Source organism: Electrophorus electricus, chromosome 2 (assembly GCF_041902795.1).
Source record: "Electrophorus electricus isolate QZ-2024a chromosome 2, ASM4190279v1, whole genome shotgun sequence".
NCBI classification, from domain to species: Eukaryota; Metazoa; Chordata; class Actinopteri; order Gymnotiformes; family Gymnotidae; genus Electrophorus; species Electrophorus electricus.
Window position 1 is genome coordinate 2,290,511 of NC_137498.1, and position 12,651 is coordinate 2,303,161.

The window sequence follows — 12,651 nt, forward strand, 5'->3', positions numbered from 1 at the left end:
AGAGGAAATGTGGAGGGGATCAGTAAAATGAGCACACACATGAACACCCTAAGAATGCTATAAAACTACAGGAGACAGACCACATTAATTAAACACCAGTTAAACAAATCAACCACTTTTAAACAAAAATAAATTGAGCCTCAACCCATCTCAGGTGCCATGGATACTCCTACCACCCCCTGATTTCCCCTGCTGTAGCCCACCATACCTCCACCCCAGCCAACTACTGTCCATTGCCCTTAATGGATGTTCTCTTGTGAGATGGATCTCAGACACATTCACACCATCAGGACAAGGCTAGGACCTCTAGAAAGGTGGACAAGACATTAATTGCTTATTTGTTCATTTATTCATTTATTTTTCTCTTAAAACTGCTATTATTGTGGTGACCATTGTCAGCTAGAGGAGGATGCCTTGGTTTCTCTCAAGGTTTATTCCTCATGATCTAGGCATTTTTTCCTTGCCGCTGTCGTGCTTGGCTTGGACACTGCGGCCTTGGACTTGAACATTTGTAAAGCTTCTTTGTGACTACATCTGTTGTAAAAAGCTCTATATAAATACATTTAGATTTTAAAATATAAATTTTTAACTAGTTTACATGCTGCAGTGAGCCACATGGTATCCTGGGATTCTTCTCTGTGTCCTCCCCGTGTCTCTCTGCCCAGTGTCTCACTGCTGCATAGCAGAGTTGGATTATCTCAAGACTCTGCTCTCCACTCTTAAGGATGGGAAGCCCCTGGTTTTGCCCTCACTTATGGCGGCTCCAAGTGAGTATGATGGGGAGGACATGTTAGTGGGGAGAGTCGTTATGCAGTGTCACATATACCTCCAGTACCTGACCTGCCCTAATCCCCCCGAACTAGTGAAGGTGCTCTTCATGAAGACCTTTCTTCAGGGTCTAGCACTAGATTGGTCTGAATTAATATTCCAACACAGAGCTCAGGAAGCCAGGACTGTGGAGGGTTTCTTCCAACTGTTAACAGCATGGTTTGTGGCAAAAACCCCAAACCTGCCTTCTGTAGCTACTCCTCTCTCAGCTACTCATCCAGCCAGGGGCGTGAGAGATGACGCCGACTCACCAGATCCGGTCTCCGACGCGAGAGATGACACCGCCCGGCAAGGTGCGGTCCCCGGCACAAGAGATGACGCTGCCCAGCCTGATCCGGTTCCAGTTTCCAGCGCGAGAGACACTGCAAAGTGTGTTCCGGTTCCAGCCCCTGGCATGAGAGACGCTGCCCATCATGAGCCTGTTCCCGGCATGAGAGACACCTCCCATCATGAGCCTGTTCCCAGTGCAAGAGATGCCGCCCGGCTCGATCCAGTTCCTGTTCCCGGCACGGAGGATGCTGCCTGGCCCGATCCAGCTCCTGTTCCTAGTACGGAGTTCACTGCCCGGCAGGATTCAGCCCCCAGCGTGAGAGATGCTGCCCATCCCGACCAAGTCCTGGTCCCCGGCACGAGAAACGCCGCCAGTCCCGACCAAGTCCCGATCCCTGTTGCGAGAGACGCAGCCAGTCCTGTTCCAGTTCCCGGCCTAGTGATGGCTTCCTGGCATATCCTCGCCACCCAAGAGGTCTCTTAATCTGTTTTTATTCCCTTTGTCAGGTCTGTGCCTGTAGGTGCACCCCTGGATCTCCCTGCAGCGCTGCTGACTGCCATAGCCACGCCTCCAGACCCTGTAGTGCCGCTGAGCAGTGCAGCCCCGTCTTCGGCCTCCCAGACCCGCGGCTGACCGGCGCTGCCGTGCCTCCAGACCGGCCGCCGCTGATCGCCTTAGCTGCGCCTCCGGACCTCCCTGCAATGCTGCTGACAGCCAAGGCGATGCTTTCAGGCCTCCCTGCAGCACCACTGAACACCGAAGACACAATCCCAGACCTCGTGGGCCTGTCGAGGACTGAAGTAGCTGGTTCCCTGGTCCTTCCTGGCCCATTGTCTGCCACAGCTGTAGGTCAGGACCTAGCTACCGTGGCTGCTGCACTGCTGGACCCCCAGCCAAACTCCGTGCCTAGAGTAGAGGACGCTGCTCTGCCGGCCCCTGTTTCTGGCGCGGAGATCGTTGCCCCGTCAGCTCCTGCTCCTAGAGTGGAGGAGGCCACTCTGCCCGTCCCAGTGCCTCGCGCACGGCCTTCCCCCGTGGTCGCTCCTCGAGACTCCCCTGTGGCCCCTGTAGCTGCTACAGGTGTGCCTCCAAAGACATTTGGGACTCCCTCAACCACACCTTGTAGCAAGCCAGTGACCATGGAGGCCCCTCCGTCAGCCTCCCGGACCCATATGGATTTTGTGTTTGGGCCTGGTGTAACTTCTGCAACTCCTCTGCCCCCTGAGGCTGCTGCACCAGCCCCCAATACTGCTTCCTTGTCTGCCTCTGTATCCTCTGTTCCTGTTTTGCCTGCTCCTGTTACCAGTTTTGTCTGTGTTCCTGTCTGTAGATCCATGTCTGTTTATGTCAACCTAGTGAGACCCGTTACGCTACCTTGTGGCTATAGTGTTTCCTTGCCTGTCCCAGTGCCTGTATCCGTGCCAATTGTGTGCTTTGTTCCTGTTCCCATGTCGGTCCTGCTAGATATACTCCCCTCGGTCTTTGCTTTTGCTTCTATCTATGTTTCCATGTCTGTGCCCACTACCAGCATGTCCCCTCCCCTCCCCTCTCCTGACTCCACACCCACCTCCCATTCTAGCCACGTTACTAGTTCGGACGTTCCGGTCCATGATTTGGTTCTCCCTGTTCCTATGTTCACCTGAGTCTGTTTACTGCCTAATTCTCCTGGTTATTTGTACTCTGTGTTTTGTCTTCTAGTTCGTCGGTTATCTTGGTAAGTCTGCTTTGTCCGTCATGTCAGTGTTAAGCCTGCTATTATTGTCGTCACCCTTGCCTCGTCATTTGCCTCGCTCATGTGTTACCTCACCTCTGTGTTTTCCCCTTTGCCTTTGTTGATTTTGCCCTCCGTGATTGTTTCCCTCATTTAATAAACCGCCTCCCTGCGCATGTGTTCTGCCTCTCGCCTGTTCCCAAGGGAGAACGTGACAGGTGGCTTCAGAAATGCACAGTGTGAGGCAATGAAGATGTACCATCCATTTAAAACTACAGTTTATAACTTGTACCTGCATACATGCATAGCTCAGTTCAGCATTCCCTCAACATACATTAAGAAAATGCATTGCAAAGTACCTGCAATCTGCTGCAAATAAATAAGACCATCTCCACCACCTCCAGCCACTGTGGGTATTTGGTGATGCCTTACAATCACATATAATGAGATTCAGCATCCAGAGTGGTAGAGAAAAACAGAATATGATCTTTATAATCACTAACATGGTATACAACAAACACAGCTCAAAAACAGCTAATGACCTCAGGTCTATGGTAATTTTTTCAAGTTCTAATCTCCAAATATACCACTCCTCCAATCATAGCTTTTCCTCTTGTCTGTTTATCACTATTGGCCTCTCTTCAGTGTCACACCTTCCACTCGGACTCAGCCCAATACTCACTACATTACCCACAAGCCCATAGTTCGGTCAGGATCACATGACTACTATATCCACTTATTACTCGTTATCTCTCAATGGCTCACCTATATGAGCTCTCTATATCCAGCCAATCATTGTGATCATTGTCTGCCTGCCTTACAGTTCTGAATGTTGATATTTGTTATTTCTTTCATGGTTATTGATCTCTTTTTGCCTGTTACCTGGATTTATTCTTTTGCCTGTTCACTATAGGATTTGATTGCTATTTGCCTGTTTACTGGTTATCACCTCTGCTTGTTATCTGACTATGCCTTTGGATTGCCCCTCTACATCATTAAAACTTTTTACCTGCATTGAACTCTGCTCATCGTAACTGACACTCACTTCTTACAATATTCAGGGTAAATTGCCATTATTTAATAATAAATAATAACAAAGGTGGTACAAACATATATTTAGATTTGTTTTAAATAATTTTTAGAATTTAACATGTCACGGGTGTAGAAAACACCCCTATCGTATGGGGAGGGAGGCACTTCACTGACTACATCACATATACAGATTATACTGTAGTTTGAACTTGGTTTAAAATGCTTAAACAGAAATATTATCAGTTATTAATATTGGTATCAGCCACAACAAAGTGACAAGGTGTTATCAGTTATAATATCAACCCAAAAAATTCAATATTTTATATACATATATATGTAAGAGAGAGAGAGAGAGAGAGAGAGAGAGAGAGAGAGAGAGAGAGAGAATGAAAGAGCATGGCATGACACCACATTGTGCTAGGGGCGGGAGGTGCTTCTAAACCATATAAATATCAGAGGTGTTGGCTCCTCAACCTACAATTTACTTATAAAGTTGGACTTCTTGTGGCCTCAAATGTCATTCAAATTATTTATTTAACATCTCGATGAATTTTACTGCAGTAAACCAAACTGATGACTGTTACTATTATACCTGTCCAGAGAGATCTCGGTCTACTGCAGTTTATGTGTTATTGTGTATGTCTTTAACAAGTGTTGTTCTGGTGACTGTGTGTGGGAATTTGCTCATCATCATCTCTGTGTGTCACTTCAAGCAGCTCCACACACCCACTAACATGCTCATCCTCTCTCTGGCTGTGTCGGATTTTCTGATTGGAGTTTTTGTGATGCCACCAGCATTACTTCAACTGATTGAATCATGTTGGATTTTTACAAACATTTTCTGTGCATTGTATTTGTTAAACGCTTATTTTCTCACAAGTGTATCTACATATAATATTGCTCTCATTGCTGTTGATCGGTATTTTGCTCTCTCTCACCCTTTCCTGTACACCAAAACAGTTTCAGTGAGCATAATGTGCATTGTGGTTTTATGTGACTGGAGTGTGTGGCTGTTATATAATATAACATTGCAGTACCCCAATTTAAAGTCTATAAGTATGGCAGTGTGTTCCAGAAGCTGTGTTTATGTGCCAAATGAGATCTGGTCTCTGGTTGATCTTCTGTTGAGTTTTGTTTTTCCACTTGCTATAATAATCATTTTGTATGTTCAAGTGTTTTTTATTGCCAAGAAACATGCCACTGCTATTAGAGACCTTAATAGTCACACCAGGACTCAGACCTCAAAGAACATGTCAGACTCAATGAAATCTGAGAGAAAAGCAGCAAAGGTTCTTGGTATTTTAGTGTCTGTGTTTGTGGCCTGTTTGCTTCCATGTGTTGTTTATAGTGTATTAGGTAGTGTAGTAGAAATTGAAGTAGAATCATTTCAGAAAATTGTTCTTCTGGTTTACCTTAATTCTTCCATTAATCCAGTGATTTATGCTTTGTTTTATCCATGGTTTAGGAGATCTGTTAAATTCATTTTAACTCTTCAGATATTCTGCACTGATTCTACATTGATAAATATTCTTTGATGGATGAAATTGTTTTGTAAAATTGTCACAGTAATTGAGGTTTTGGAGGACTCATTTTAAATATATTTACACCTGTTCTACTCACCTACTTTGACTGCACTAGAAATACTATATCCATCATATAATGTTATTAACACACATATATGTCCCTATAGATAATTCATACAGATTTGGCCAGTGCTCAACTTAAAGTGTCAACTGTATTACATGAAGTAGTTTAACAATAAACACATGTTGCAGAAGCAGATCTGAGTTCAATTAAAAGAAGCATTTCTGTATTGTTCCAGTTAGAGCTGAGTTCTTTGTGTATTAGCAAAACTGGGCAGAAATGTAACTGAGCACTAATAATAACTTCAAAAAGAACATTATAATTAATAATAATAGTAACAATGATAATATAAAGAAGAAAATATACTTTTAAACTGTAGCATCAGCAGAAAGAAAAAAAAAGAGTCAGAAGATATCAGGACACTTTATTTGTGGGAGCAGAATGAGCACAGTCACATCACAAACAGAAAAGGAATTAAGTAGAGAGGAAATGTGGAGGGGATCAGTAAAATGAGCACACACATGAACACCCTAAGAATGCTATAAAACTACAGGAGACAGACCACATTAATTAAACACCAGTTAAACAAATCAACCACTTTTAAACAAAAATAAATTGAGCCTCAACCCATCTCAGGTGCCATGGATACTCCTACCACCCCCTGATTTCCCCTGCTGTAGCCCACCATACCTCCACCCCAGCCAACTACTGTCCATTGCCCTTAATGGATGTTCTCTTGTGAGATGGATCTCAGACACATGCACACCATCAGGACAAGGCTAGGACCTCTAGAAAGGTGGACAAGACATTAATTGCTTATTTGTTCATTTATTCATTTATTTTTCTCTTAAAACTGCTATTATTGTGGTGACCATTGTCAGCCAGAGGAGGATGCCTTGGTTTCTCTCAAGGTTTATTCCTCATGATCTAGGCATTTTTTCCTTGCCGCTGTCGTGCTTGGCTTGGACACTGCGGCCTTGGACTTGAACATTTGTAAAGCTTCTTTGTGACTACATCTGTTGTAAAAAGCTCTATATAAATACATTTAGATTTTAAAATATAAATTTTTAACTAGTTTACATGCTGCAGTGAGCCACATGGTATCCTGGGATTCTTCTCTGTGTCCTCCCCGTGTCTCTCTGCCCAGTGTCTCACTGCTGCATAGCAGAGTTGGATTATCTCAAGACTCTGCTCTCCACTCTTAAGGATGGGAAGCCCCTGGTTTTGCCCTCACTTATGGCGGCTCCAAGTGAGTATGATGGGGAGGACACGTTAGTGGGGAGAGTCGTTATGCAGTGTCACATATACCTCCAGTACCTGACCTGCCCTAATCCCCCCGAACTAGTGAAGGTGCTCTTCATGAAGACCTTTCTTCAGGGTCTAGCACTAGATTGGTCTGAATTAATATTCCAACACAGAGCTCAGGAAGCCAGGACTGTGGAGGGTTTCTTCCAACTGTTAACAGCATGGTTTGCGGCAAAAACCCCAAACCTGCCTTCTGTAGCTACTCCTCTCTCAGCTACTCATCCAGCCAGGGGCGTGAGAGATGACGCTGACTCACCAGATCCGGTCTCCGACGCGAGAGATGACACCGCCCGGCAAGGTGCGGTCCCCGGCACAAGAGATGACGCTGCCCAGCCTGATCCGGTTCCAGTTTCCAGCGCGAGAGACACTGCAAAGTGTGTTCCGGTTCCAGCCCCTGGCATGAGAGACGCTGCCCATCATGAGCCTGTTCCCGGCATGAGAGACACCTCCCATCATGAGCCTGTTCCCAGTGCAAGAGATGCCGCCCGGCTCGATCCAGTTCCTGTTCCCGGCACGGAGGATGCTGCCTGGCCCGATCCAGCTCCTGTTCCTAGTACGGAGTTCACTGCCCGGCAGGATTCAGCCCCCAGCGTGAGAGATGCTGCCCATCCCGACCAAGTCCTGGTCCCCGGCACGAGAAACGCCGCCCGTCCCGACCAAGTCCCGATCCCTGTTGCGAGAGACGCAGCCAGTCCTGTTCCAGTTCCCGGCCTAGTGATGGCTTCCTGGCATATCCTCGCCACCCAAGAGGTCTCTTAATCTGTTTTTATTCCCTTTGTCAGGTCTGTGCCTGTAGGTGCACCCCTGGATCTCCCTGCAGCGCTGCTGACTGCCATAGCCATGCCTCCAGACCCTGTAGTGCCGCTGAGCAGTGCAGCTCCGTCTTCGGCCTCCCAGACCCGCGGCTGACCGGCGCTGCCGTGCCTCCAGACCGGCCGCCGCTGATCGCCTTAGCTGCGCCTCCGGACCTCCCTGCAATGCTGCTGACAGCCAAGGCGATGCTTTCAGGCCTCCCTGCAGCACCACTGAACACCGAAGACACAATCCCAGACCTCGTGGGCCTGTCGAGGACTGAAGTAGCTGGTTCCCTGGTCCTTCCTGGCCCGTTGTCTGCCACAGCTGTAGGTCAGGACCTAGCTACCGTGGCTGCTGCACTGCTGGACCCCCAGCCAAATTCCGTGCCTAGAGTAGAGGACGCTGCTCTGCCGGCCCCTGTTTCTGGCGCGGAGATCGTTGCCCCGTCAGCTCCTGCTCCTGGAGTGGAGGAGGCCACTCTGCCCATCCCAGCACCTCGCACACGGCCTTCCCCCGTGGTCGCTCCTTGAGACTCCCCTGTGGTCCCTGTAGCTGCTACAGGTGTGCCTCCAAAGACATTTGGGACTCCCTCAACCACGCCTTGTAGCAAGCCAGTGACCATGGAGGCCCCTCCGTCAGCCTCCCGGACCCATATGGATTTTGTGTTTGGGCCTGGTGTAACTTCTGCAACTCCTCTGCCCCCTGAGGCTGCTGCACCAGCCCCCAATACTGCTTCCTTGTCTGCCTCTGTATCCTCTGTTCCTGTTTTGCCTGCTCCTGTTACCAGTTTTGTCTGTGTTCCTGTCTGTAGATCCATGTCTGTTTATGTCAACCTAGTGAGACCCGTTACGCTACCTTGTGGCTATAGTGTTTCCTTGCCTGTCCCAGTGCCTGTATCCGTGCCAATTGTGTGCTTTGTTCCTGTTCCCATGTCGGTCCTGCTAGATATACTCCCCTCGGTCTTTGCTTTTGCTTCTATCTATGTTTCCATGTCTGTGCCCACTACCAGCATGTCCCCTCCCCTCCCCTCTCCTGACTCCACACCCACCTCCCATTCTAGCCACGTTACTAGTTCGGACGTTCCGGTCCATGATTTGGTTCTCCCTGTTCCTATGTTCACCTGAGTCTGTTTACTGCCTAATTCTCCTGGTTATTTGTACTCTCTGTTTTGTCTTCTAGTTCATCGGTTATCTTGGTAAGTCTGCTTTGTCCGTCATGTCAGTGTTAAGCCTGCTATTATTGTCGTCACCCTTGCCTCGTCATTTGCCTCGCTCATGTGTTCCCTCGCCTCTGTGTTTTCCCCTTTGCCTCTGTTGATTTTGCCCTCCGTGATTGTTTCCCTCATTTAATAAACCGCCTCCCTGCGCATGTGTTCTGCCTCTCGCCTGTTCCCAAGGGAGAACGTGACAGGTGGCTTCAGAAATGCACAGTGTGAGGCAATGAAGATGTACCATCCATTTAAAACTACAGTTTATAACTTGTACCTGCATACATGCATAGCTCAGTTCAGCATTCCCTCAACATACATTAAGAAAATGCATTGCAAAGTACCTACAATCTGCTGCAAATAAATAAGACCATCTCCACCACCTCCAGCCACTGTGGGTATTTGGTGATGCCTTACAATCACATATAATGAGATTCAGCATCCAGAGTGGTAGAGAAAAACAGAATATGATCTTTATAATCACTAACATGGTATACAACAAACACAGCTCAAAAACAGCTAATGACCTCAGGTCTATGGTAATTTTTTCAAGTTCTAATCTCCAAATATACCACTCCTCCAATCATAGCTTTTCCTCTTGTCTGTTTATCACTATTGGCCTCTCTTCAGTGTCACACCTTCCACTCGGACTCAGCCCAATACTCACTACATTACCCACAAGCCCATAGTTCGGTCAGGATCACATGACTACTATATCCACTTATTACTCGTTATCTCTCAATGGCTCACCTATATGAGCTCTCTATATCCAGCCAATCATTGTGATCATTGTCTGCCTGCCTTACAGTTCTGAATGTTGATATTTGTTATTTCTTTCATGGTTATTGATCTCTTTTTGCCTGTTACCTGGATTTATTCTTTTGCCTGTTCACTATAGGATTTGATTGCTATTTGCCTGTTTACTGGTTATCACCTCTGCTTGTTATCTGACTATGCCTTTGGATTGCCCCTCTACATCATTAAAACTTTTTACCTGCATTGAACTCTGCTCATCGTAACTGACACTCACTTCTTACAATATTCAGGGTAAATTGCCATTATTTAATAATAAATAATAACAAAGATGGTACAAACATATATTTAGATTTGTTTTAAATTATTTTTAGAATTTAACATGTCACGGGTGTAGAAAACACCCCTATCGTATGGGGAGGGAGGCACTTCACTGACTACATCACATATACAGATTATACTGTAGTTTGAACTTGGTTTAAAATGCTTAAACAGAAATATTATCAGTTATTAATATTGGTATCAGCCACAACAAAGTGACAAGGTGTTATCAGTTATAATATCAACCCAAAAAATTCAATATTTTATATAAATATATATGTAAGAGAGAGAGAGAGAGAGAGAGAGAGAGAGAGAGAGAGAGAAAGAGAGAGAAAGAATGAAAGAGCATTGCATGACACCACGGGGCGGGAGGTGCTTCTAAACCATATAAATATCAAATGTGCTGGCTCCATAATTTATTTATTTACATGCTGGATCCATGAATTTTACTGCTGCAAACCAAACTGATAGCTGTTTGCAATATACTTGTCCAGAGAGATCTGTATCTACTGTAATATATGTATTACTGTATGTATCTTTAGCAGCTGTTGTATTGCTAACAGTGTGTGGGAACCTGCTCATCATCATCTCTGTGTGTCACTTCAAGCAGCTCCACACACCAGCTAACATGCTCATCCTCTCTCTGGCTGTATCAGACTGTCTGATCGGAGCTCTTGTGATGCCCACTTCATTACTTCAGATGATTGAGTCATGCTGGATGTTTAGAAGAGCTTTCTGTGCATGTTATTTGTTAACTGCTTATTTTCTTACAAGTGTATCTATATATAATGTTGCTCTCATTGCTGTTGATCGGTATTTTGCTCTCTTTAACCCTTTTCTCTACACCAAAGCGGTTTCTTTAAGCAGAATGTGCATTGTGGTTTTGTGTGACTGGGTTGTATCACTGTCATATAATTTAACACTACAGTACTTTCATTTAAATTCCTTAAGTGGGGCAGTATGTTCAAGAGGCTGTTTCCTTGTGCTAAATGAGGTTTTGTCTCTGGTTGATCTTCTGTTGACTTTTATTTTTCCATGTGCCGTTATAATCACACTGTATACCCTGGTTTTTGTTATTGCCAAGAAACATGCCACTGCCATTAGAGATCTTAACAGGACTCAGACTTCAAAGAAGGTGTCAATCTCAAAGAAATCTGAGAGAAAAGCAGCAAAAGTGCTTGGCATTTTAGTGTTTGTTTTTTTGACATGTTTATTTCCATATTTCGTTTATTGTGTATTAGGTGTGATGATCAAAGTAGAAGAAGAAACATTTACTAAATTGTTGATCCTTCTATATCTTAACTCTACTATAAATCCTGTGATTTATGCCTTGTTTTATCCATGGTTTAAGAAGTGTGTTAAATTAATTGTATCTCTTCAAATATTCAACACCGATTCAGCACTAATAAATGTTCTATAAATTTAAATGGTACTTTTTGCAGCTTAGAACAGTGTGGATGTTATAATAGAAAATCTGTAGTTTTATTACCTCTACCTAGTATGAGGTTGGTTCAGGTGTGTATGTGGCTGTGATATTAATAGTTTGTATATTGGCCCATAGTATTGTGTAAATTTGTGTATATATTTTCTTTTCTGATGGAAACATTATGTTGGTTTTTTATGCTCTGTATGTTGAGGGTATCTTGGATACATTTGCATATATGTCTCTGGAAGGTAAGAGGGCAGTGTTTTGTTTCTACTTAGTGAATGAATTATGTGGGAAAGCTTTAACATATGTAAGAAAGCTGAGGGGAAGGTACTTTTTTAGAGGTGAGTGTTTCAAAACTGGAGAGTCAGAGATGTCTGGTCTTGTATTGTTTGTAAGGTTTGATAATGATAGACAAGGATTAGGTTTTATAGTACATGGCAGCACTGCTGTGAAAGTGAAATGTACAGTGGCCTAATTACACTTGAAACAACTTAGAAATCAGGTCTTAATTGGATAGTGATATTGTTTGTTAGAAGCAACTGGAATGAGGGTTATTTTTCCACTAAAACAAGATTTTACACAGCACAAACCTGTAGCACTTTTTCCATACTAAAATATCTCCTTTATACACAAAATGTAATAGACTGAGTTTAAAATTGCCTAATTGTTTATATAAACTGATTTAGAATAGTTACTATAAGGTTTCAACATTTTGTATTGTTATCAGTGATGATAATTATGATGTCAGAAAATTAAGCAGATAACATATACTAACGCAATTATAAGAGTTAAAATGCTGCAATTGTTTATCTGTAGATTGAAGGATGAAGATTGAATTCAGATTAAGAGTCCAGTACAAATTAGTTTGACCGTTGCTGTGAAGTCAGATTTCACAGTAAATTTGTTAGCAATTGAGTTGACTACCATAATTGAACATCATGACCACATATGCAGTGAGATTTGTCTGGCAGCCAATCAAGCTAAAAGAAACAAAAGAACTATGAATTTTGCTACTCACAGCAAATGATTAATTTTGCAATGTCAGTGAAGACAAAACCTGGAAAGCCTCTTCTGTTCTAAGAAAGGCTTTTATTTTCTTTTACTTAACAGTATGAAATCTTGGGAAGGACTTACACACAGCAAACAGGCAGAATGGGACTAAGCTAAATGAGGGAAAACGAAGTAGCTAATTAGACACACAAACACACACACATGGAGGAAGAAGGTAATTAAACACACACACACACAAAAGGAAGAAGGTAATTAAACACACACACACACAAAAGGAAGAAGGTAATTAAACACATACACACACAATCCACAGTGGGCCTCAAACAGCCCCAAGAAGCAGACAGCACCACAAATCTTATCGCTGCAAATAAACAATAGAGATAATTCATAACACATTTTATGTG

At 44.1% G+C, this 12,651-nt stretch overlaps 2 protein-coding genes across 2 annotated transcripts; both read left to right on the forward strand.

The window, feature by feature from the left end:
• Positions 1-4,376: 4,376 nt before the first annotated feature.
• LOC113590425 (trace amine-associated receptor 4-like) lies at positions 4,377-5,552 on the forward strand. Its single transcript, XM_027030557.3, has one exon. The coding sequence runs from the start codon at positions 4,388-4,390 to the stop codon at positions 5,375-5,377; it is 990 nt and encodes a 329-aa protein (XP_026886358.2). The 5' UTR covers positions 4,377-4,387; the 3' UTR covers positions 5,378-5,552.
• A 4,694-nt stretch (positions 5,553-10,246) lies between these two features.
• On the forward strand, positions 10,247-11,227 carry LOC113590418 (trace amine-associated receptor 13c-like). The gene has a single exon (XM_027030548.2). It carries the CDS (start codon positions 10,247-10,249, stop codon positions 11,225-11,227), a length of 981 nt encoding a protein of 326 aa, XP_026886349.2.
• Positions 11,228-12,651: the final 1,424 nt, after the last annotated feature.

Coding starts and splice junctions, on each gene's coding strand:
- LOC113590425 (XM_027030557.3), top strand. CDS start 4,388: ATGAATTTTACTGCAGTAAACCAAACTGATGACTGTTACTATTATACC.
- LOC113590418 (XM_027030548.2), top strand. CDS start 10,247: ATGAATTTTACTGCTGCAAACCAAACTGATAGCTGTTTGCAATATACT.